This window comes from Leuciscus leuciscus, assembly GCF_965113295.1.
Source record: "Leuciscus leuciscus genome assembly, chromosome: 20".
Lineage (NCBI taxonomy): Eukaryota > Metazoa > Chordata > Actinopteri > Cypriniformes > Leuciscidae > Leuciscus > Leuciscus leuciscus.
In genome coordinates this window covers 12,061,428-12,087,561 of record NC_138744.1, presented here as the reverse complement: position 1 = coordinate 12,087,561, position 26,134 = coordinate 12,061,428, and the positions used below count along the sequence as shown (strand labels likewise).

The following is a 26,134-nucleotide window of genomic DNA, read 5'->3' as shown; positions in this document are numbered from 1 at the left end:
ATGGAACCATCAATGCCAATAAAGAATCATTTTTTTAAGAATGTATGGCTGATATACTTACACAGCAGAAGACTTTGGCAGCTAAGCTCACATCAAAATGAGCAATCACTATTCTCACATCATTGTCCTGTAAAGAAAAAGCTTTATAAATGTCTACAGATAAATATACATTATGGAATGTAATTTGTGGATGTGTATTATAAAAAATAACCTCTTTTTAGCTTTCGTGCAACTCTGTAGTGAATGATGCACCCAATACAGATAAGTATTGAGACAAGTTCATAGTTGATTTACAGAATGTGTGTGAGGAAACCAGACCCGCAAATACACACCTTTAGTTTTTTCACACAATCGCAGGGGACTTCAGAGAAGCTCTCCGCCTCTGCTAGCTGGATGTTAGCCACCTCCAGATGCCTGCTTAAGTCTCTCTGTACCTTTTCGAGAGAATACGAGTTTTCAGTTCACCTTCTATCAAGCCCCATATGTTTCATATTTTCCCAGATTAGTAAGTAGTATTACCTCTGTGAACTTCTGCTCACGCTGGGTCAATGTACCAACTCTACTCCATCCATACTGCCTGAGAAACCTCACCAGCGCCACATTAACTGCGCCGTCTGATGGCACAGTACGGAAGAAGTTTGGAAATCTTCTTTTGTTGGCTAGTGAAGGTGCCGTTACCTCAAATGACAGCTGGGAAACAAAGAAATAATTGGACAAATTTAAATAAAACACCAACGTCTCTCAACTATTTGAGTTTATCATTACAAATACCATGGAAGTGGGGATAATCAGTCAGATAATCAGATTGATTGATTGAGTACCTGCACAAGGTTGAAACCCTCCAGTGATTGGGCTAGGATGGACGTCACTGACGAACACACCCCTCCAAAGATCATGATAGGTTTGGGGCCATTGAATATGGTGTCAAAAAATGCTTTGAGTGCTTTGCCGTTATCACACTAAAAGCAGAAAGAGTGCAAGTGTAATACAGACACAGTCAAGATGATCAGCAAAATGTAGTGTAGGTTTATTTTTTATATACATTTGAACAAGGCTTATTTATAGTACTGAGCGGTCAGAGGAAAGGCTAGTGGTATCATGTGATTACCATGTACAATGGGTTTTAACAACACTACAAATTTGGATGTCTTTTAACTTGCTTGTCCCATTATTAAAGCAACAATTTTATCAGTATATACATGTCGTTAGATAAGGTTTATTAATTTTTTTGCTGGGAATGCAGCAGAAAATGCACTGATAATCATATTTGGTTTGTAATGTATTTGGATTCTACGATTTAACCAGCTAACACAATTGTACAACATGCAACGGCAGTCATCTGGTAATCTATGGTAAGGATCATGGCAGATTAGTAGTGTGTGTGATTTTCACTGTACCTTATCTTAGAAGCAAAGATAATTAACAAAAATAAAATAAAAATACGGAGAGACTTTTAATTTAAGTCAAGTAATTTCTTACATTTTTAAAGTTGATCCTTATCAACAGTGGCATTAGTTTCAGCAACACAAGCTGTTTGCAGGACAATAACAATTATTTATAGACAGACTCCCAACTCTAACTGTAGCAGAAATGAATAATTTCTATATTTATTTTTAAATGAACTGATACAGTAAAAATGCTATCAGAGAGAATTTAAAGAGTTTGCCCAAGCATGAAAATTATGTCATAATTTACCCACCCTCATGTAATTCCAAATCTATAAGACTTCCTTTCTTCTATGAAACACAAAAGAAGATATTGTTCCAAAGACATTTTCCAAAATATATCTGTTAGATATTTATACATTTAAAGATAGACTTTATAGATAGAAAGTCAGTTTTGGTTTGGAACGACAATAGGCCTAGCTAATGATGTCAGAATTGTCATTTTTGAGTCAACTATCACTTTAACATTTGAGAGTTCTTAGTAGTTTCTGAGCTTCTTTTGGCTCCACCATCAAAATCAATTGAGAAAAAGAAGCGGGTATGTTGTATTACCTCCGAGTCTGTGAGGTGAAACTGAAGCTCATAGTTGCCTAGAGGAGACGGCTGCTCGCTCAAATGCCTCAATGCTAGTTCAACAGCAGGAAGAACCTCTGCCGTAATGTTGCCCCTCGCTGGATCTCCGCTGACTGGCAGAATCCATAAAACCGGTAGCTTGTGTCGCACCAGGCAATAGCACAATGGCACCTGAGTCAGTTCCCAGAAAGTGAGAACATTCAACAAGTTCCACCAGTATTCCATCCTCTCAGTAAACATGAACTCACGCAGCTTCTTAGCATTTTCTAAAGCCTCGTCTGTTGTCAACCTCTAGCTCTCAACCATCCACAGGGATAAAGGGATAAGGACTGACTTTGGACATCTGCTGCTACACTAAATCCTCAGAAAGAGGAGGAAATGCCACCACACAAGTCTCAGGACACACAGGTTTCTCCTAATGCCCACTACACAGGCTGTTTGGACCTTTTTATGTGAACAATAAGGTAAAAACCAATTGCACTAAAGTGGTGTCTTTGAGTCTTTAGGTGGGCTGATATAAAACTCTTAAAACTTGGCAAATATAGATCAGGCAAATTTGAATAAGGATATCAAATATGTTAATATCCTTATAAATAAAATTAAATTATAGAGACAAACAAATTAATCAAGTAAATATTAAAACTGTAATAGTAAATAAGTTTCATGATAAGTACTTACATGATAACAACCATTTAATGATGAATTCAAGACTAGCTGGTCTGATTAGGTCACATGGTGCTTAAGGCACACTGAATAACTTAATAAGCAATTGTGGTTTTAAGACCTTTAAGAGAATATCGCAGATCTTACATTATCTCATGTTTGCAGAGATGGAAACAGACATATTTTGATACCAAGGTACATCAATCAATCAATTCTAATAGAAAATACACCAGGTCAATGAGCCCCTCAATCTTATACAGCCCAGAAGAGACACAAAAGATCTTACATTTGAGAATAATCAAACATATCAGTAAGTATAGCTATCAATAACTAGAATTCATAAAGAAAAGATTCATAAGATTCATAAAAAGAAATAATGAATAAAAGACAATAATCAAAAGAATAAATATTAATAATTTATCATACACCATTAATACTCTAAAAACACAACATTATTTTAGAATTCAGACACTGTATACACATACACATTACTTTAATTGGTCACCCAGTTGTGCATAAAACTTTTTTTTATTCATAATTGTAATTAGTTTTCACAATTTTCTTTTTAAAGTTTTAGTAATTTTGTTGTGTGTTTTTATCATTTGTGTTAGTTTTTCATTTTTTAAATCATTTCTATATAGTTTTTACTTATTTTTATTTGTTTGTTTTAGTTATTTTTAGTACATCAAGTTACACTAACAAATATTTTTTTATATATTCTATTTTATTTCAGTTAATGTTTATTTTTGGAAAACAAGTATAGGTTTCTGCAGGAGGAGTTACCAGATCAGTGGGCGAGGCCATAAACAGAGAGACGTCTTTGACCAAGTTACCTGATTTGCCCAAGTCACAGTTAGGGTGGGGTTTAGGGGAGGGGTCGGGTAAGGTGAAGGGAATCATTTTCATTGCATGATTTATAAACACCCACAACTTTAGAAACAGGCACTTTTGTTTCACAGAGACCCCTAGGCGTATGACTCACCATCACCTGGTATGATGCATTAAATCCCATGTGTGATTTGGGGTTTGAATCATCAGTTAGAAAAAAGAGCTGGAGACGGTTAGCAGACACCACGATGGGCTTGTTACCAGGGTGAAACCTGTCTGTGGAATTCTGGCCACAAAACTTCCACAGAACCTTCTTATCGGACACAATCTGGATGCAAAATAATCACTTAAAATGGCATCAAACTGTTGTTCAAATGATTGTGCAATCTCAAATGAGCCTAAAGTTAAAAAAATTATTACTGTGATTAGATTTTATTATTTTGAAGTGAGATAACAGTTACTTTGAGAGAATCATAGTAACAGTTTGGAGAGGGCTCATTGTCCAGGTGATTGAACGTTAGCTGGATCTGATACCCCTGCGGCACCTCCAGATCCCACTGTTCCAAGATATCTGCTGGATATGGCTGAGGGTACTGTGGAAAAGACACTTCTCCAAACATGGCCGGCTCACATTCACACATGCCCACAGCAGGCTGGATCTAATGTATGGTGTGTTTTGGTAGGACAGTGATACAGAAAGAGATTTAAGTAGTTTCATCTTTAAACAATTGTATAAACTTGTTCGGAGATGGTTTAAAACATTACTCTCCATTGATGATTAAAATAACAGTGTGGATGAACACAGATTTAGATGAGAACTTACCAAATTATTATAACTTTTCCAGACATGCAGATTTTTAATAGCACCTTCACTAAAATTATAAAGCAGTCTTTTTTTCTCTCCGTAGTTTTTATGCGGCTACAATTGCAATGCCTCTCTAGAGCAAGGGTCTAACAGTCATGATAAATACACCTTTGTTTGATTTGGCAGTGCTACAAAAACAAGGACAGCAAATAAAACAGGAGAAAGAGAGAGATGCAAACCTTTCCTATGATTCACACTGCTTTTTAGCCTGTTTACAAAATGGGGAAGGTTTAAAGTCTGCAGACATGTTTTTATGCAGCACTACAATGGTGTAGGCCTAATTTGTGGTTTGTTTAAAGGAATAGTTCACTCAAAAATGAAGATTATTTTATTCTTTACTCACCCTCAATTTGTTTCTAACATGTATGCATTTCTTTCATCTGCTATTTTGAAGAATGTCGGTAGCCAAACAGTTGATGGACCCCAATGACTTCGATAGTATTTTGTTTCCTACTGGAAGTCAATGGTGTCCATCAACTGTCATGTAACTATGATGGTTTAGGAGGAACATCTGAGCTCATCTTTGAGGATGATTGCATAACCAGTTTAGACTTCACGTCAAAATGCTACATTAACACTTTACAATTCGAGTCCACTAATATGCATTAATTCATGCTTAACTAATGCACAGATAATCACATGTATGTCTCATGAAGAACTAATCAATGATTACATAGTTGCATCAGCAACTAATAAGTCTATTAATAGATTAAGTATTATATTAATTGCTATTAATAAATGTATCATCATGTATAAATTCCTAAATAGCATTAGTAATAGTGTAAATTAATCATGTATTAATTACCATAATTGGTCAAACCTGTACTTCAACTTCCAGTTGTCTGCTTTAATTAATCATTAGCTAATTATTTTCAAATGTATTATGTTATGACTTTACTTGTTGAAGCGCATGACTATTAACTAATTGTTAAGTAATATGTCATTATGATTATGGGTTTTGACATTATCGCATCATGCCGGAAAAGCTGCCTACACTGGACATGACAAAGCATTGCAAGTCCATTTGTCCTTTGTAACAGGAGTGGTGCAAGAGCATACATAATATGTTAACATGGACAGTGTGTGAAGTGCTTAAAAATTATAAATACACTAATTTATTCACAGTATTTGTAAATGTGAAAAACCTGCTTAAGGTAATAAATTTATTTAACTTCAATGACATTTGTTAGCATTTTATTTACATTAGTCATTTAAACATTAACAAGCATATTATTGCTTAACTGTTTAAATATACCAACTAATGTTCCGTTAAGCATTACATAATGTTTCTTAATGATTTATTAATGAAGCGCTTACACATTGTAACATTTGTAGATGCTCTTTTAAAAAGTGCTTGATCATGGATTGAGTTTAATGAATTTTTTAAGCATTTCAATTTACATAAAAAAATGATCTGCTAATAATTATGTAATGTTTAGTAAGTACATTAGTAAACACATTATCTCATATATCTAGCTGTGAATTAACTAATGATCTGTTTAGCATTAATGTTTGTTAATGATTTATTATTGAAAGTTGTTATAGTGTAACCGTTGCTGGTGCAGTAATCATTAATTCATGTTTTAGTTCTTCATGACTCATATATTAACATTATGCATTAGTTAAGCATGAATTAATGCATAGTAGTGAACCCGTATTGTAAAGTGTTACCAACGCTACTTTATTTTTACCCAGCAGAGGGAGATCAAGTTATAAAATAATCATCTTTGCTAGTTTATTTTGAACCATTTTGAAAAATTAGAGAAGACAGAAATAGGCACCAATTTTATTTAATTAACTTATTGCCTGCTGAAATAGAAAATTTGAAACTTCTTGTTGTTTTTTCTCATTATAAAACCAGTTAATTCTAAATCTTCTTGATGGCAATGCACGTAATTTAACCTCAGGTTAACACTAAACACTGATATTGTCTCGACTTGCACAGTAGATGCTAATTATTTGCCATTGTTTCTTTTATCCAGTCCAGGTAGTTCTGCACTTTAGTGTAGAAACCTTTAGAGACTGAATTACCACATCTTTCAGGACCCCATGATACAATGCCCCTCACTTCATAGGGCTGCTCTTTAGATCCATAGCCCAACATGGGGAAGAACAGAGGACCCCCACTGTCACCTTTACAACTGTCAACACTTTTAACATCGTCTCCAGCACAGAACATGGTATCAGTGACAGGCAGACCCCCTGATTCACACTTATCAAGAGTATATTCCTGAACAAGCCCATAACGTAAAGTTTTACTTATTAAGCCTTTCTCAAACCCTCCAAAACCCGATATAGTACCCATCGTGCCCTCCATTACAAGTTCATGCGTTTTGTTTGGCAGACACACTGGCCTGATGTTTGGACCGAGTGGCACCTGGGAAGACATTTTGATCAGAGCAATGTCATTGTCAAAGTTTGTTGGATTTTCACCCCGACCAACCCTATTATAACTGGGGTGAATTATGATCTTCTCGGCCTCCATAGTGACTGGGTTTTTGTCCTCAGTATTAATTATTCCTCCAATCCAAGTCATGTTGTCATTTTCATATCCATCTACTACATGAGCAGCTGTTAGAGCCCAGTAATCACTGATCAGAGACGCACCACCTCTGGTATATGTCTTATGGAAAAGCTGCCAGGGAATCTGCCCCCGACTGGCTGGCTTCCCACCAAAGACTCTGCCACCAGAAGAGACTTCTGAATTCATTCCACACACTAAAACATAAAATATATATATATATATATCAAAATATGCGTAATGTAAAATAAAGTTAAATAACAATAGTGCAAATGCACAAGCACAAAATAATATAAAATCTCCTTTTATCTGTCTGTCTGTCAAGCCAGCATTATTACCAGGATAACAAGGAGGAATAACATCAATGTTGTTGTCTTCTGTCCATTTCCGGTCATTTGCACACTTGTATCTTACTACACAGGAGAAGGAAAGAAATGTAATTAGCCTTAAAAGTCAGGATTTGTCAGTCACATGAATAAAATTGGGTTTTGTACAATTTTCGACCTGTAGGAGTATGCTTAAATCTGTAGTAAGGCTCATTGCAGTGATACTCTATGACAGAGAGATATTCGTTGTTTTCTCCACTGATAAACTGAACGTCTCCATTAGGCAGCAGCTTTGGTTCTCCACAGTCAATAACTGCAATGACACATAGAACATAGAAACAAAATGATGAATGGATGAAATGTAGCAAAATGTGAAATCAGGTGATGTGTATTTACTCACTCTTGCACTCTGGCAATGTCAAATGCCACTGTCCATTACTCTGACACACGGACTTAAAACTTGCAATCTCTTTCTCTCCCTTACAGAATGCACAGGAAGAGAAAAGCACAATATTAAGGTGAAAAAAATTATGAATTCATGTCACATGTTGCTTAGGCCATCATCACCAAATTTCCTAGTTGACTCTTTTTGTTCAAGTTTTATCATCAGCATGATTTTGAATCTCACCATCATGAGCTTGTATCCTGGGTTACAGCGCACATGAATGTAGTCTCTGTACAAGTACTGGGCAAAAACTGGTGTGACTTTTCCATTGCTGATACTGCCCGGATTTGGACACTTCACCCCTTTAAAAGAGATGTGAGCACATCAGACTAATAAACATTAGCAGAGATATTTGAAGATTTATAGTGATTTCTCAGTGTTCTGACATCCACATGGAAAAACGGTCAATAAAGATCCATCATATGTTTCTCTCTCACTCTGTGTGGTGTAATGTAAGCTCCACCCCTGGCTCTGTCCGTATCTGTCAGTGTGATACTCCAGCTGGACAGAGTGACTGCCAGTGTCGAGAACACCAGGGCTTTTTCCTCCGCAGTACTTCTGATCTTTTCCTAAGACAGACACCTGAGAAAAAATTTGAAATAAACCTAAAAAATGTATTCATCTGAAGATAGACAGACGTTTATAGCAAAACATACTTGCAGCCAGTGGTAGAGGCAGGTTGGTCCTTGATTGTAGACCTGCTCTATGTGGAAGTTCTGGCTAAAGTTGAGAGTGATAATGAAGCCTGGCTGCACAGAGATGCTGTAGACACAGTCCAGATCTTGTGGGGACATGTCTGGGTAACCAGGACTGGAGATGGTCCCCTCTTGTTCACTGTGCACCCCACCTCCACAGTCCACTAGCACAGGCGGGAAACACACACCACTTGCTATAGAGCTTATGCACAAGCACGAACAAGCGCAAGGCCATCTTTAGAATATTGTCTTTGAACTTCCGTTTCTGCGGTAGCTCTGTATATTTCTATGGCATCGCTGTTGAAGAGTAATTAGCTGGTGAAGAGGATTTACTTATTGTAGAGTTGACAAAAGTTATCATGAGCATTGTAATGTTTGAAGTGGACGTCATAACAAAAGACTGGGAAGTTTTTAAAACGAGCGGTTCGTTCATAAATCAGATCTTACCTTCATGCAGTGGAAATACAAACCGGAAGACACAATACAACAAGTGCAGTGCTGAAAAGGTGCGGGGCTATACAAAAGGTCTATAGGTTTTTTTTTTTTTTCAGCTGGATGTAATGTTAGACCTTGCTTTATATCAGTGTTATTTTTGTATCATACTATGACCGTTTTTATTATTATTTTAATTCGCTTTTTTCAGTTTTCATTTATTTTTATTTTTTTGGTTTAATTTTTAGTAATTTCGTTATGTGCTTTTGTCATTTTTATTATTTTAAATCATATAAAATATATGATATTATATGATTTTATATATATATTAAAGAGGCTACATGCAACTTTTTCCCCAAAATAAACGTAACAATAGCCTTTTTATTTGACCATTTATGACTCAAACATCTCCTCATGAGCATACTGACACCTTGTCCGCTCACAGTGGGTGCACCTACAGAGCCATAGAGAGAGAGAGTTGCGACACTCTTTGATGTCGCCGCTATGGCTGTCACGTGGTTCATGTAAGCCCCAATAGTTCCAAAACGTACGCTGGCTGTCATGTTCTTCTATGGGACAGACAGCAGCGATTGCATTATTGAACGGTAAATATAAAATAAAACACACACCCAAGTACTTTTTCAGCTGTTATTGCATTATTGCATTTTGTTAATGTCAGTTTTGCATTTGGAGATAAGTTTTAAGCTATATTTTTGGAGGGAAAAGCTTAGTGTTCATGTTCGCATGGGTAGTAGCACTGGCTTTAGCGGCTCTAACTTAACTTTTCCATATCATTCATCTGATGATGGACGTCTCATGATATTTATTTTAGCACAACTGGGCTGTATTAGGCTATTGATTCCCGTGATTTTGCTTATAAATTTTGATTCAGCCATTAGCCTACCTTCGTGATCACGCAAAGAGGTCTGCCGTGGCGGTCCGTTCAGAATTCGCTTAGAAGCTAGCTCACTTCTTCTGATGAAAGTGGCCACCCCCAGGACCACAACGTGAAACATGATCATGTTAAGACTAAGAATATTATTTTAAGATTAAGGCCATACACATTATCAAAACTATAACAGATTAAAAACGAATTTAAGCATGGCTGATACAAATGAAGGTTTTCAAATAAAATATTTTTTATTAAACAATGACAGACAACAAAAATGTGTGCTTGTGTGTGTGAACAAGAAAAACAAAAACCAGGGGCAGGTGATCCATGAAACAGACAGGACTGGTGATGGCCATAACAATCCTAAAGGTCCAGCATTGTTCTCACAAGCCGCTTCACTCAAGACAATAATAACATAATGAAAAGTTAGTATATCCCAAAAAATTAAATTAAATAAAAGTTGCTATAAAGGTGGTAGCGATTCATTACCGAACTCTTAGCTGACGAAGTCGCTGAAAATTGGTTGAAACAACCAACATAAAATATAAATAATTACGCTGTGCATGTACAAATGAAGACCAGTATAAGCATCGCAAAGGGCCTCTGATACAATATAGACAGTTGACAATTCAAAAGAGGTCGATATTTCGGCAACTTAACTCTGGAACAACTCGACGCGCAGCAATGTAAGTGAATGGTGTCCAACGCCCAAATGACAGTGTTTGGAACTATTCCGATCTTCATATCCCGGAAGTAGGCGGTTAAAAGCGCCGCCATTATTTACAACGGAGGTCTATGGGAGTGTCGCAACTCTCTCTCTCTATGGCTCTGTGCACCTATAAGCCTGTATCCTATTTTTCCTATTTTCTGTCGGGTCGGATTTTTCGCGCGCTGTCTGCGGATGTGACGTCAAGCGCGTTCATGTTAAACGTTTCAGATCACTCTGCCACCACCGCTAGTCAGCAAACAAACTTAGTTTCTCAAACAATATATGTATTTGACTGTTCTTACCTCTGTAAACATAATGTTGACTTCTTTGCAGCGGGTGAAGTGTGCACGTACGAGAGCGAGCAGAAAGGAAGAGCAGTTCCTTTTTTTGGCCACAGGTGTCAGTCGCGAGTTTAAATTTCAGAAAATCGCATGTAGCCTCTTTAACTACATATTTTAGTTTTAGGCAACATTTATCATTTTCGTTTAGTTAAAATTTTTTCCTTTAAATTTTTTTATTTTATTAGTTTTATTTTTGGTTAACAATGATAACCTTGATTTTTATATTGTTTCTATATATTACATTAATCATATGACTGGATTGTTTTTATTATGCTATTATTTTGATGACTATACATTAGAATGCAATGATTAAATGCAGAAAGCTATATATGCGAATATATGTAAAATGATTAGAAATTAGAAATAAACTGTTTAAAATCATGACTGAAAAAATGTGTAGCATTTTAAAAAAAATGTACACCTCAGAAAACTAAAAACAATCACCAACCTATAATCAACATAAACAGCATGCTGAAAATGTAAAGATCATGACGCCTGGGTTGTTTTTAATGAACACACTCACAAGCGCAGGTGCGTTGGTCAGGCCTTAGTGTGTAACCATGGTGACATGCACACAGGTAGGAGCCAAGAGTGTTGAGGCATATCTGTGAACATGGTGGATCTTTTACCACACTGGAAGACGAACACTCATCTATGTCTAAGGGAACAAGTATATAAGGATATCAAGCATTAAAAGATGTACACAAAAGGTTATGGTGTTAATACAGCACTAAACTTGTAGCAAATTTAATTAAATAACATCACACGACACTAGCAACAGTGCTCTTGTACCATTATTCAGCATACTGCTTTTATACAACAGTTCAATAAACAAGAAATAAATATTCAGCAACTTACATTTTAGACACATTATTGCCTATTTTAGTCTATTTTTGTTGCGTTAATATTTCCAAAATGAAGCCACAGTCCCTGAGCAACACACCATAGTAGTGTTTTGTTACTGAATGAATCAGTGTTTTTGAACGAATCAGTTGAGCGGATGATTCGATGACTCGCTCATAAAGACACTTGTTTGCACCTACTGGTGTATTGATGCAATTGCAGACAGTAGCTATGTTACCATCCAAAAGTAGTGAATTTAACTCATACAACGCCTGTGGATGTTTCCATCCCATGAGAATGTTTCCATCCCATGTGTTTAAAAGAACAACATTTTCACTTCCCGTGAAACTAGTGCAATGTATCAATAATAAAAATGGAAGTTGCTGCAACTAAGCCACTGTGGTTCTTTTTTCCATAATAAAAAATTTAATAAAAAATCTAAAAGGAGAATATTTCATATCCTGATAGAACATATTTAGGGTGGAAACATATTATGTACACAACACTAAATTGTTTGTAATATGCTTGAAACGTGTATATAACTCACCAACAGCCTGGTAGAATGCAGTGAATCCCAAGTGTGACTCATGATTTGAGTCGTCCGTTAGAAAAAGCAGCTGGAGACGGTTACCGGGAGCCAAGATAGGCTTTTCACCTGGGTGAAACCTGTCGGTGGAATTCTGACCACAGAACTTCCCCAGAACCTTCTCATCAGACACAACCTGAACAAAAATGAACCACATGTGCTGAAGTATTAGAAACTATATATCCTGCTAGATAAATTACTTACTAAAGCCAAATGACAGTGACATTTTACTAATTCTCAGTGCGTAGAGTATGACTTTCTTTGGAGGCATTCCCCCAAAACACAGTATGAGGTATGAATCGTGCAACATATCCACATGATACTGAAAATCTAAGTTGAAGCATCACTAACCGAGACAGAATCGTAGTAACAGTTTGGAGAGGGCTCAATGTCCAGGTGATTGAATGTTAGCTGGATCTGGTAGCCTTGAGGCACTTCCAGGTCCCACTGTTCTTGGAGATTCTCTGGATATGGCTGAGGGTACTGTGGAGAAGACACTTCTCCAAACATGGCCGGCTCACATTCACACACATTCACACATGCCCACAGCAGGCTGGATCAGTGTTTGAGTAAAAAACAGAAAAAGATCATAATTGTGTCATGGAGAATTCAGTAAATAGACACAGGATGTTCTGAGGTTGCTAAGAAATGTCAATGTCCACCAATGATTTTTATTAAATGAACAACACAATTGAATATACAGTATATGTTGTAATACATGCAAATGTTAAGAATTAAATCTAAAAACTTTCTAAAAAGAATTAAATCTTACCAAATTATTAGATGTATTCCATCCATAATAGATATGCAGATGTCAATAACTGTTTCACTGCACTGATAATGGTCTGCATGAGGTTTTCTTGTGATAAAGTGTATGTGGTTAACAATCACATATGAGAGAACAAGAGTCTAAAAGTCATCAAAAAAGGTAAACTTGTTTGATTTGGCTATGGCAGAAAAGAGAGAGACGATTACTTTTCCCGTAAACCTTGCAGTGTTTTCAACCTGTTTACTCAAACATTAAGGGTTAAAGTCTACACAGATCATTTTCATGCATCTTTTCTTTACAGATTATTACGTTTCCATCCTTGTCAGTTACAAAGAAAGTGTTTGTCTATTAAGCAGTTTTGAGGAAATAAATCATAATTCATAAATATTTGCTGTTTAGGCACTGCAGTTGGGCAATGAGTTTAAAAGTCACAATAAAAATCAGGTTTATTTGATTTGGCTGAAGAGGAAGTCAAATCTAGAAAGGCAAACGTACAAGGCATGGAAATGCCACTGTACAAAAGAAACTGAATGGCTTTTTATGTGAAAATTATTTTATTGGGGCATATAAAACTTGAATCATTTATATATATAGCAGATTAGATATAGTAGACAGAAACTTTTATGATGTGCATTATAATAACAACTGGTGTAAGTGAATATCATTTTAGTACACTGATGTTAGTTTTTTTCAGTGGTTTCTTTGATCCAATCCAGGTAGTTTTGGACTTTAGTATAGTAGCTCTTGAAGCTTTTATTTCCACATCCAGGAGGACCCCATGATACAATGCCTGCAAGACGATAAGGCTTGTCTGGAGACCCATAGCCCAGAACAGGGGAAAACAAAGGACCTCCACTGTCACCTTGACAACTGTCTAGTCGATCTCCTCCAGCACAGAACATGTTATGAGTGACAGGTAAACCTCTTGAATCACATTTATCAAGTGTATGTATCTCAACAAGTCCATGAAGCAGATATCGACTAATTCTTTTTCCTTCCATTCTGCCAAAACCTGAGATTGTGCCCTCCGCCACAAGTTCATCTGTTTTGTTTGGCAGACACACTGGCCTGATGTTTGGACCAAGTGTCACCCTGGCAGACATTTTGATGAGTGCAATGTCATTATCAAATTTGTTTGGTTGTTCATTTTTACCAACTTTCTGATAATTTGGGTGAATTATGATCTTCTCTGTCTCCATAATGACTGGGTTTTTGTCCTGACTATCAATCAGTCCTCCTAACCAATTCATGGTGTTTTCCTCATATCCATCTACTACATGAGCAGCTGTTAGAGCCCAGTAATCACTGATCAGAGACGCACCACCTCTGGGATTTGACCTATGTAAGATCTGCCAGGGAATCTGCCCGAGTTCGGCTCGTTTCCCACCAAAGACTCTGCCACCAAAATAGACCTCTGAATTCATTCCACACACTAAAAGAAAGAGAGTGAAATATGAAATAAATGAAAATGATATATGAAAGATAACCAAGCATAGTTGGGGTTATAATCATATTCAGGATGACTGAGTACCTGGTTCACATTTAGGCAAATCTTCTGTTAATTTTTGACCACTATCAGACACCCAATTACCATCAGCATTACAGGTAAAATTACCTGAGAAAAGGGAAGACAGACAAAGATGTGGAACTAACTACTTTTATCAAGAATTATGACAATGATGTTCACATAAACCATACACATCTCACCAGTTTTATCCAGTTGATAATACTGAGATTTGCACTTGAAACTGATTTGTTTCAGGTAAGTGGTTGGAGGATCTTTTTCTGATAGCTCCACTAATTCAGGAAGCTCTGGGTTGCCACAATCCACGGCTGAGGAGGAAAACAAAAATAAAAATATTAAAAAAAATTATGAGACTAACAATTTTCAGCTTAATGCAAAAAAAATTTCTCCAAACATAATAAGCTGCCTAGATGTGCTGATATACAGTAATACGACAACCCCAACGCGGATAAGAAGCATGGAGGAACGAGTTAAGGAGACACGCTGAATTAAAATGCACTTTACCCTCTGAGAGTAGATGGCGCTTTAGGAACAACATAAATGCAGACGTTAACATTAACTAAAATGAACAGTTGTTGTGTTTTTTTAAACTAATGATAGATAAAGAATAATAACATCTGTAACAAATGTAGTTATTGCTCATTGTTAATGTTAGTTAATGCATAAATTAATGCTAACTAATGAGACCTTATTATAAAAGTTGAACCTATTGTTCTTTATAATTCTTTTCCACTTAAATCTGTTTGAATAATTTGTTGTGTATTGTTTTGTGTATTTTGTTTTATCGTATTTAAATGTTAAATTTTTGTTAAATGTTTAGTTCTTTTTGTTAAAAGAAAAAAGTTATTAAACATATTATAGTATGATTTATATACTTTATAACCAACTTATTTCAATATCTTGATAATACCGTATACCGTAATAGCTTCAGCAATTATCGTGACATGAAAATTTGATACCGCCACATGCCTAGAGCTGCCAAACAATTTTTTGACCATTGTACTGTTAGTGTGCCCACCACATAAAAGTGGTTTCAAATGGCAAATAGAGTGTTAATATTGCATTATTCATTTGTTCATGTGTAGATTCATTAATGACAGAACAGTATTCTAAAGTGTTACCGAACTTTGCATTAATCATTCATCAGCTGGAAAAAAGGATTCCAAAGATATTCCTCTGTTTAGAGAATTACAACAATTATTAAAACTATATAGGTATAGTGTATGTGTTACATGTCAGTTTGTTTTTGGACTTTCTGTTTGCATTTGTTCAGTTTCCCGGCACTCCTTTATTTCTATGGTCACCGTCATCATTAGTTCAATTGTTTCTTTAGGGAGGCCACCCAGTTGGAGTGGAAAAGGGAAATGACGTGCTGTTCAAAAAGTTGATGCAAACAAAGTCCAAAAATTGTGTTTCATTGGAAGGTGCTAACATATTTACAGTGCAGGAGAAAACAAAAAGAAATAAAAACTGAACAAAAACAAAACAAAACAGCAACAATGTGCTAATTTTGCTTAAATCAAATGGCCCAAGTTCGCAACACTGCTCATGAGATTTCTCTGAGTCCACAATCAGAACTGAAATCCTTCTTCTTCTTCTTCTTCTTCTTCTTCTTCTTCTTCTTCTTCTTCTTCTTTTTGTTACTGACCGCAGGAGTATTACCGCCACCTACTGTACAGCCTACATGGGTGATGCATCTGTATATTAATTTTATTTATATACATTCCTTCCCTCTTCTCTCCTTTTATTTGTGGATGTAATACCTCACCCACTTTCTGCTGACATTGCGTGTTCAGCTCCTCCAACTTCCGCCCTGGGCTCCTCAACCTTTAAAGCAGCACTCAGTAGCTTCGGGATTTCTTTGCTGTATTCTCGCTTTTTGCTCGCAGGTTTCTCTCTAGAGCTCCCCCCACAGCTTCGGAATAGATATTTGACAACACTGTTGTAAAAACTCGTTGGTGATTCTCAGACACCAGAGGCTATAGATCAACGACATCAAAGCAGATGGGACATTCTTTAAAACGTCTTCTTCATTCGGGTTCAGACAGCGTGAGGGAGCGCAATAATGACAGCATTTTAGCAGATTTCTTTTGGCCGTAAAGCAATTGTTTACATCGCGAGACCTGATATCACGCGAGACTTCCTGACGCAGCGGCCGGCGGCTCGCCGGCTCAAAGTTGCAAGTGCGTATTTTCCGCTCACGGGCACCAGGGGGGTGCGAAACGACCACCATTCAACCCGAAATAAGTAATATAACCATTCCAATGACTCCGAAGCTGTTCAGTTAAGGTAAAAAAAGTTACTTAGTTCACCTTTAAGGTGGGCAGAAGCATCACAATCCCCATACATTATATCCTAACTGAAATCCTTTCAGCCAGCAAGCCTATTTATAGGCTGAAGCCCCACCTACAGGGCATACCAACCACAGGAACAAACTAAAAAGTTTGTAACAATCAAATTAAATAATATAAACACCCAACATAACACTTAAACCTTCCAAACATCTAATACAACAACCATTAACAGAGAAAGTTTAACAACAAATTGAATGGCAAAAACAACTGTTTCTAAATTCTCCCCCCTCTGACATCACACCAAAATGGTAGCTTCCACAGGAAGTGATGTGTAACCTGGATTATGGGTTTGGTTGTACAGAGTGTGAACCGGGAAGTTTAACTGCAGTAAGGTTTGTGGAAAATTTGTGGAAAAATAAAGTTAATTATCATATGAATTATTGTGTGTTCTGGCATTTTGTTCTTTTAGGAAAATAATGACAAACTATAAGAAAAACTATAAAGAGTTGAAAACTATAACAAAACACAGCAGTAACAAAATTTTAACTAAACAAAACAAAAACTCCATGACACCTTCCTGATGTGTACACAGATGTTAATTTTGCCGGCAATGTACAGTACCAGTGAAATGTATGTATGTTTGTAAGTCCAGGTTTATAGAGTCGCCAGGTTAACCTGTGACATTTCTACCCCCTTCCCCAGACACCTGAGGTGTCCTAGAGAGATAATCTGCTGTACAATTTTGTTACCCAGTTTTATAAAAAAAATTCAAAGTCAAATGGTTGGATGGCTAAAAACCATATCTGGTGATACGGGCATTTGTGTCTCTCATACGGCCCAACCAGGCCAATGCCCTGTGATCAGTCTCAAGTACGAATTTGCACCCCACCAGGTAGTATCTTAAAGCGTCCAATGCCCATTTAATTGCCAGACACTCCTTCTCAACTGTAGAATACCTGGATTCACAGGGAAGGAGCTTTCTGCTGATGTAGGCAATCGGTTGGAGCTGCCCTTGACCTTCCTGAAGCAGTACAGCCTCAATGCCAGAAGTATCGGTCTGTACAGTGAAAGTCTTTTCAAAGTCGGGACTCTGTAAAACAGGCTCTGTGCATAAGGAGTCCTTTAGGTCCTGGAAAGCCCTCTCACAGTCCTGAGTCCAGTTAACTTTATTTGGCTTCTCTTTTTTAGTTAAAGGAACACTCCACCGTTTTTTGAAATAGGGCTTATTCACCTTCTTTCCTACATTTAGATAGGTGGGCAAATGCATTTTTGTCTCAGTGCATGCATTGTTTTAGTTTGACAGGGTTGGCGCTAGCTTAGCTTAGCATAATGAATGGAATCCTTTGTTGCCAGTTAGCATGTCCTGAGTAAAAGTGATATAAAAAAAAAAAAAAACCCACCTAATTACTTCTTGTGGCCTGCGTATTCACAACGAGTACAAATAGCGATGCAGATTAACACTAGGCGATTTCCTATGCAGATTTTGACTTGGGACTATATTAGGAGGAAGCACAGGCGAAGCACTGCTACTTGGGCGCAGAGATATCACGCCCAAGTAGCAGTGCTTCGCCTGTGCTTCCCCCTAATATAGTCCTTAATATATAAGTCAATATCTGCCTAGGAAATCGCCTAGTGTTAATCTGCATCGCTATTTGTACTTGTTGTGAATACGCAGGCCACAAGAAGTAATTAGGTAGTTTTTTTTTTTTTTATATCACTTTTATTCAGGACATGCTAGCTGGCAACAAAGGATTCCATTCATTATGCTAAGCTAAGCTCACGCCGACCCTGTCAAACTAAAACAATGCATGCACTGAGACAAAAATGCATTTGCCCACCTATCTAAATGTGGGAAAGAAGGTGAATAAGCCATATTTCAAAAAACGGTGGAGTGTTCCTTTAAATCAGTTAGAGTAAAGGCTCGTTCAGAGAAGTTGGGGATAAAACGCCTGTACCACCCCACAAGTCCAAGGAAAGAACAGACCTGTTTCTTGGTCACTGGCCATTCCATATTCTTGATGGCCTCCATTTTACCCACCTGTGGACGTATTACTCCATGACCCAGCACATACCCTAGGTATTGTGTCTCAGTCCTGGCTAGGGTGCATTTGTCTGGGCGGATGGTTAGACCAGCATTCTTAATTCTCAGTAGCATGTCCTTCAGATGACCCAGATGCTCCTGCCAAGTTTGACTATTGATTAATATGTCATCTAAGTATGCAGCAGCAACTTCTACAACTTCTTCTACAACTTCTCAGTCCTTCGGAGGATCTGGTCCCTCATCCTTTGGAAAGTAGTTGGAGCTCCGTGAAGCCCAAAGGGAAGGACACGGAACTGAAAATGTCCAAAGGGTGTTTTAAATGCAGTCATCTCCTTACTCTCTGAACTTAGTGGAACCTGCCAATATCCCTTTCAGAGGTCAAGTGTGGTGAAATATTTTGCTCTTCCAAGACTCTACACTACCTCGTCCACTCTTGGCATGGGATATGGGTCAAATTTGCTCACACTATTGAGCTTGCGAAAATCCAGACAGAATCTGAGACTGCCATCCTTCTTAGGCACTAGGACAATGGGATTGCTCCATTCACTGGTTGAAGGTTCAATCACACCAAGGCTCTGCGTGGTCTCCAATCCTTCCTTCATGGTAGAAGTCTTTGTGGGACCCGGTATACAGGCTGACGAATGGGTTTAACGCTTGTTCTGCCAGGTGTCTCCATAAAGAGTTGGGCTGGGATGCATTGCAGAAGTTCCTGCCTTTGACCATCTTCAAGGTGCTCGAGGCTCACCTGACTGTTGCCCTGATCACCAGGCAGGTATTGTTCCTCCATTTCCTCCTCTCCCTCCACGGATCTTATGAACAAAGCTGTTGTGGTTCCCGTTACTGGTTGTGTGGAACGAGCATACCACTTCTGCAACATGTTGACATGGACGATTTGCAAGGGATGGGTCCTGGATGGGATCTCTATCTCATATGTCACAGGACCCACTTTCCGCTTTATTTGGTCGGGGCCCTGCCACTTAGCCAGCAGTTTATGCTCACTCGTTGGTAACAACAACAAGACCTTCTCACCTGGCTCAAATGTACGTGATCTGGCTGTTCGGTCTTAACACTCTTTTTGTCGTTTTTGAGACTGCAGGAGATTTTCTCGGGCAAGGGCTGTTGTCTTCTGCAGATGCTCTCTCATCTTTAGCACATAGGAGAGAATGTTTTTCTTGTCTGGTTTATCAGTGGCGTCCCAACTCTCCCTCAGTATATCCAGAGGCCCTCTGACATGGTGAGCATAAAGGAGTTCAATTGGTGAGAACTCTGTAGATGCCTGAGACACCTCGCTATATGCAAACAGGAGGAATGGAAGCCACTTGTCCTAGTCCTTGTCCGTGTCAGAAACATACTTCCTCAGCATAGTTTTCAAGGTCTGGTTGAAATGTTCAGCTCTTCTCCACAGGCCCAACTATGTCGACTCCTATTCACCTAGAAGGAGTTTCAACTACAGGAAGTGGTATAAGGGGTGCGTAGGCAGGAGTACGGCCAGTAGTGAGCTGGCATTCTGGACAAGATTTACAGAACTCCTTAACCTCCCTGTACATCTTTGGCCAGTAAAATCTTTTGGCAATTCACATTTATGTCTTCATAAAAGCCAAGACCTGCCCAGGGAATATAATGCCCAAGTTCTAATACCTCCATCCTGTATGCCTTAGGTACTACCAGCTGCAGTCCATCTTCCTATCTTACCCTATCGTACCCTATTTTGGGGTAATGTTACATGTCAGTTAGTTTTTGGACTTCTTTCTGTTTGCATTTGTTCAGTTTCCCGCCATCCCGCCTCCAGTTTCCATGGTCACCGTCATCATTAGTTCAATTGTTTCAGATGTGTGTCGTAAATCATCTCATTAGTTCTCTTTGTTTGCCACTTGTATACAGTGGGTACGGAAAGTATTCATACCCCCGGTAAATATGATCAAAAATGGCTGTAAAAAATAAATCTTTCATTCAAAAAATGTGATCTTTATTCAAAAAATTGGCAAAAATCTAACCTTTCATTGAAGTAAAATAATTCAAATTGGGGGGGGAAATCACATTATGAAATAAATGTTTTTCTCCAAAACACGTTGGCCACAATTATTCATACCCCTAGAATGTTTTATGAATAAAATATCTCTGAAGTATATTTATAAATACCATTAATATTTACCTTTTTTTAGCACACCAGGGTGACTAGGAACATGAAATTGTCCAGCTATGACTTCTTGTTTCACAGGATTTTAAATATGAGGAAACACAAAGGCCAAATTCCCTTAATCATCCATCACAATGTGTAAAACCAAATAATACAGTTCTGATTTGCAGCAAAAGATTGTTGAGCGTCACAAAATAGAAAGTGGCTGTAAGAAAATAGCTAAATAATTGAAAATACCCATTTTGACCATCAGGGCAATAATTAATAATAATAATAATAATAATATGTTTATTTTATATAGCGCCTTTCTGAGGACTCAAGGTCGCTTTACAATAATTACAAATACACATAACATAGAAACATGACAGAGACGATACACATAAACTGTGAAGGATAACATAGTAGAGGTATAGTACATAGAATCAGAACATTCAGGGGTCAGGGAAACAAGTGACAAAAAGATGTGTTTTAATGCGGGTTTTGAAATCTTGTAGTGATGAGAGATTGCGGATTTGTTGTGGAATTGAATTCCAAAGAGTTGGCGCAGCGGTGCAAAAAGCCCTTCCACCAAATGAGGATAGTTTGTGTCGTGGGATTTTCAACAGACCGGTATCAGATGATCTAAGTGTGCGGACAGGTGTGTATGTGTGGATGAGCTCAGAGATATAGTTTGGGGCAAGACCATGGAGTGCTTTGAATGTAATAAGGAGTATCTTGTACTGAATGCGGTAGCGGATGGGTAACCAATGTAGACTGCGTAAGATGGGAGTAATGTGGGAAGATTTCTTAGTGTAAGTGAGGACTCTGGCAGCAGAGTTCTGGATATTGAATTTTATTTAATGATGAATTTGGTAGGCCATAGAAAAGAGAATTGCAGTAGTCAAGCCGTGAACTGATGAAAGCATGAACTAGGGTCTCAGCATCACTGATGGTAAGAAATGGACGTAAGCGTGCAATATTGCGAAGGTGGAAAAAGGCAGATTTAGTGAGAGAGGAGATGTGAGGAAGAAAGGAAAGAGAGGAATCAAAGATTATACCCAGGTTTTTGACAGTGGTGGAAGGTTGAACCGGAACTCCAGCAATATTGAGATAGTCAACACAGACCCGGGATGTAGTTTGAGGTGAACCAATAAGAAGTAAATCTGTTTTGTCTGTGTTGAGTTTGAGAAAATTACTGGTCATCCAAGCATTTATTTCATCAATACAAGCTGATATGGAAAGCGTTGGGAAAGGAGAATTGCGTTGGGAATGGATGTATAGTTGGGTATCATCTGCATAACAGTGGAATTTGAAGCCATGATGACGAATGATATCACCTAGTGGAAGCATGTAGATAATGAAGAGAAGAGGCCCAAGAACAGAACCCTGAGGAACACCGTGCGGGACAGAAGCAGAAGTGGACTTTGACTGGCGGATGGAGATGTAATGCTGGTGATTAATTAAGAAGTTATAATCAACTAAAGATGTTACGAATCTGCCAGGAAGAGGACGTGTGTCTATATTATCTTAATGCACGGTGAGGAGGATGGTTTGAGTGGCCAAAGACTCTTCAAGGATCAAAGATGGAGAATTGCAGAGATTAGTTGAGTCTTGGGGTCAGAAAGCCTATTAAAAAAAAAAACAAACAACCCCTACATCCCCACATGTTGTTTGGGAGGGTTTCAAGAAAAATGCTCCTCGCTCATCCAAAAACAAACTCCAGCATATTCAGTTGTCAGACATGACTGGATCTTCAAACTGCACAGGCTTCTGTGGTCAGATGAAAAAAAAAAAAAAAGAGCTTTTTGGCAGCAAACACGCTAGATGGGTTTGGTGCACACAAGGATAAAAAGTACCCCATGTGTACAATTTAATATACCACTGGATCTTTAATGTTGTGTGCCTATTTTTCTGCTGGAGGTCCTGGACTTCTTGTTCAGATACATGGCATCGTGGATTCTATCAAATATCAACGGATAAAAAAATCCAAACCGGGCGGCTTCTGCTAGAAATCTTATAATGGGCCGTGGTTGGATCTTCCATCAGGACAACGATCCAAAACAAACATCAAAATCAACACAAAAATGTGTTTCGGAGCACAAAAAGCATCTGCCATGAGCGTCCCAGTTCCCTGATGAGTGGAGTGAACTGAAGAGAAGAAGCACCAACATGGATCTGGGAATCTGAAGGATCTGGAGAGATTCTGTATGAAGGAATGATCGCTGATCTCTTGTCAGGTGTTCTCCAAACTCATCAGGCATTATAGGAGAAGACTCAGAGCTGTTATCTTGGCAAAAGGAGATTGCAAAAAGGTATTTACTAAAAGGGTATGAATAATTGTGGCCAACGTGTTTTGGAGAAAAACATTTATTTCATAATGTGATTCTCTCCCCCCCTGCATTCTTTTACTTCAATGAAAGGTTAGAATTTTGCCAATTTTTTGAACGAAATATCAAATTTTTTGAATGAAATATTTTTTTTTTACAGCCATTTTTGATCATATTTACCGGGGATATGAATACTTTCCGTACCCACTGTATATTCCCTGTGTTCTCCCTCAGTCTTCATCGGTTCTCGTTGATGTTTAGTTGTGTTTGTTATCCAGAGTTTTTCCTTATTCTAATGTGTTTGATGATTAAAGTCTTCCTTCCAAAATTCTTCCTCGTCGTGCGTATTTCTCAGCACCACCAATCATAACAGTATGGTGTAAACAGCCCTTTATTCTTGTTGATATGCTGATTGTTTAGCACATTTTATAACTTTTTCTTAGTGGAAGCTTTAAGAATATCTAAAATAATAACTAGGAAAACACATTGATTTTAATAAAAAAAATAATAATATTTGATGTCCATGTATTTATTTATGCTAAGTAGAATGTAGAATGTAAGTCCATGTATTTATTTATGCTATGCATACGTATTTATTGTATACATTGTCTATGCATACAAAAGAAACACGTAAAAATAATTGCAGCATTAACGTGGACAAACTTAATTTCACGCGTTGCATAAAGACTATTGGCCCTGTTCTTCTTCCATAAATATGTGAGGAGTTGGGAGTGAGAATGTGTTGCCTATAGCAAAACATAGTGGAGATCCATCCACCCACAAATTAGGCCTGTGATTTATTCAAAAACTCTGATTAATTCAGGAATGAAACGCCACTACCATGTGTTAGGAAACAAGCAACTGTTAGTTCTACTGTGGGTTCATTTTTGCATGTGGATTTTCATTTTGAACAGAACAAAACAAAAATACACAGAACAAAAATAAACAAAGTACAATTATATTTTGCGTAAAAAGTAACATTTGTAACTACAGCACTGATGTTGCTTTATTATAACTCACCAACAGCCTGGTATGATGCATTAAATCCCATGTGTGATTTGGGGTTTGAATCATCAGTTAGAAAAAAGAGCTGGAGACGGTTAGCAGACACCACGATGGGCTTGTTACCAGGGTGAAACCTGTCTGTGGAATTCTGGCCACAAAACTTCCACAGAACCTTCTTATCAGACACAATCTGGATGCAAAATAATCACTTAAAATGGCATCAAATTGTATCTTACTGTTGTTCAAATGATTGTTGTCAAATGAGCCTAAAGTTAAAACAAATCTTTACTGTGATTAGATTTTACATTATTTTGAAGTGACGTAACACTTACTTTGAGAGAATCATGGCAACAGTTTTGAGAGGGCTCAATGTCCAGGTGATTGAACGTTAGCTGGATCTGATGCCCCTGCGGCACCTCCAGATCCCACTGTTCCAAGATATCTGCTGGATATGGCTGAGGGTACTGTGGAGAAGACACTTCTCCAAACATGGGCGGCTCACATTCACACACATTCACACATGCCCACAGCAGGCTGGATCAGTGTGTTTTGGTAGGACAGAGATACAGACAGAGATTCAAGTTTAATTTTTAAATAATCTATAAACTTGTTCTGAGATGGATTAAAACATTACTCTCCATTGATGATTAAAATAATAATGTGGATGAACATAGACTTAGATGACACATGAAATTAAAGAACTTACCAAATTATTAGAACTTTTTCAACCATGACAGACATGCAGATGTCAATAGCGCCTTCACTAAAATTATAAAGCAGCTATTTTTTTCTCCTTAGTGTTTATGTGGCTACAATTGCAATGCCTCTCTAGAGCAAGGGTCTAACAGTCATGATAAAATAACTTTTGTTTGATTTGGCAGTGCTACAAAAACAAGGAGAGCAAAAAACAGGAAAAAGAGAGAGCTTCTTTTTAGCCTGTTTGCAAAATGGTGTAGGCCTAATTTGTGGTTTGTTTGTTTTAAAGAATTGTTCACTTAAAAATTAAAAATAATTTACTCACCCTCAAGTTAGTTGTTTCAAACCTGTATGAATCTCTTTCTTCTGCTGAACACAAAAGATGATATTTTGAAGAATGTCAGTAACCAAACAGTTGATGGACCCCATTGACTTCCATAGTATTTTTTCCCTACTTTCATTTTTAAGTGAACTATTCCTTTAAATTTGTATCCTCACATTAATTTTCTTTTGTAAATGGTCATTGGGAGTGTAAAGCCCGCTATATTGGTCCAATTGCCGGTTCGCCAATACACGGGGAAGGTATCACGTGTTCTGTCCTCACTCATGCAAAGTATTGGTTGGTTAAATTTGTAATACATTAATCATATGTTTTTACTCGTTAATTCATCTGACTCCATAAATGAAAGGTTTTAATAACATCTGTGCCTCACTAAAAGTGAGCGAATGTATGACTATTCCTTTTAACCATTAAATGAACAATGTCAAAATCAGTTAGAATAATCACATGTAACCATTTAATATTTCAGATATCAGAGATCAATTCCACAATCAATTCAAATATCTAGAACATGGTTATACATTGGTTACACCAAATAATCTTACCTAGCTTGTAGCCTACCTGAGATAGAGAGAGAGAGAAAAAGGGAAAGAGAGAGAGAGCGAGGGAGAGAGAGCTAGAGCGGGAGAGAGCAAGACCACCTATTCCATTCACGTATCCAGCAAAGAAAACCACCAGAGAGGGCGAGAACACCTTCCTTTATTCTCTCCTGACCAGGTGATATGGGGGATGGGGGAGACCACCCTCAAATGGCTTCTATTCAATGAAAGGGGGGTTGCCTTATCTGGCCTTAGCTCTAAACCAGTTTTCTCTAAACTTCTCTAAACCTTATTTCCTTTTATTTGTCTATCTGGATA

The 26,134-nt window shown here is 37.7% G+C and overlaps 3 protein-coding genes across 4 annotated transcripts in view; all 3 read right to left on the bottom strand.

Annotated features, from left to right (window-relative positions):
* The window catches only part of LOC309483766 (gamma-aminobutyric acid type B receptor subunit 2), a 9,032-nt gene extending 6,701 nt beyond the window's left edge, over positions 1 to 2,331 (bottom strand). The window contains exons 1-5 of one of the 2 annotated variants that reach the window (XM_082149748.1): positions 1,998 to 2,331; positions 822 to 959; positions 520 to 690; positions 333 to 434; positions 62 to 127 (exon numbers count right to left, since the gene is read on the bottom strand). In XM_082149748.1, the coding sequence (XP_082005874.1) occupies positions 62 to 127; positions 333 to 434; positions 520 to 690; positions 822 to 959; positions 1,998 to 2,258 (738 nt within the window). In that variant the 5' untranslated portion in view covers positions 2,259 to 2,331. Of the gene's footprint in view, positions 1 to 61; positions 128 to 332; positions 435 to 519; positions 691 to 821; positions 960 to 1,699; positions 1,721 to 1,997 lie in introns of those variants that run through there. The other variant, XM_082149749.1, reaches the window with a different exon arrangement.
* A 3,815-nt stretch (positions 2,332 to 6,146) lies between these two features.
* LOC309483768 (complement C1r-A subcomponent-like) lies at positions 6,147 to 13,085 on the bottom strand. Its single transcript, XM_082149751.1, has 11 exons — positions 12,937 to 13,085; positions 12,516 to 12,717; positions 12,126 to 12,300; positions 11,259 to 11,393; positions 8,323 to 8,525; positions 8,104 to 8,248; positions 7,850 to 7,968; positions 7,622 to 7,700; positions 7,400 to 7,534; positions 7,234 to 7,308; positions 6,147 to 7,092 (listed from the first exon to the last, which is right to left on the bottom strand). Exons 1-11 carry the CDS (start codon positions 12,960 to 12,962, stop codon positions 6,326 to 6,328), a joined length of 2,061 nt encoding a protein of 686 aa, XP_082005877.1. The 5' UTR covers positions 12,963 to 13,085; the 3' UTR covers positions 6,147 to 6,325.
* A 383-nt stretch (positions 13,086 to 13,468) lies between these two features.
* LOC309483784 (complement C1s subcomponent-like) lies at positions 13,469 to 25,097 on the bottom strand. Its single transcript, XM_082149792.1, has 6 exons — positions 24,948 to 25,097; positions 24,574 to 24,775; positions 24,257 to 24,431; positions 14,641 to 14,766; positions 14,465 to 14,548; positions 13,469 to 14,365 (listed from the first exon to the last, which is right to left on the bottom strand). Exons 1-6 carry the CDS (start codon positions 24,980 to 24,982, stop codon positions 13,614 to 13,616), a joined length of 1,374 nt encoding a protein of 457 aa, XP_082005918.1. The 5' UTR covers positions 24,983 to 25,097; the 3' UTR covers positions 13,469 to 13,613.
* Between the last annotated feature and the right edge of the window lie 1,037 nt (positions 25,098 to 26,134).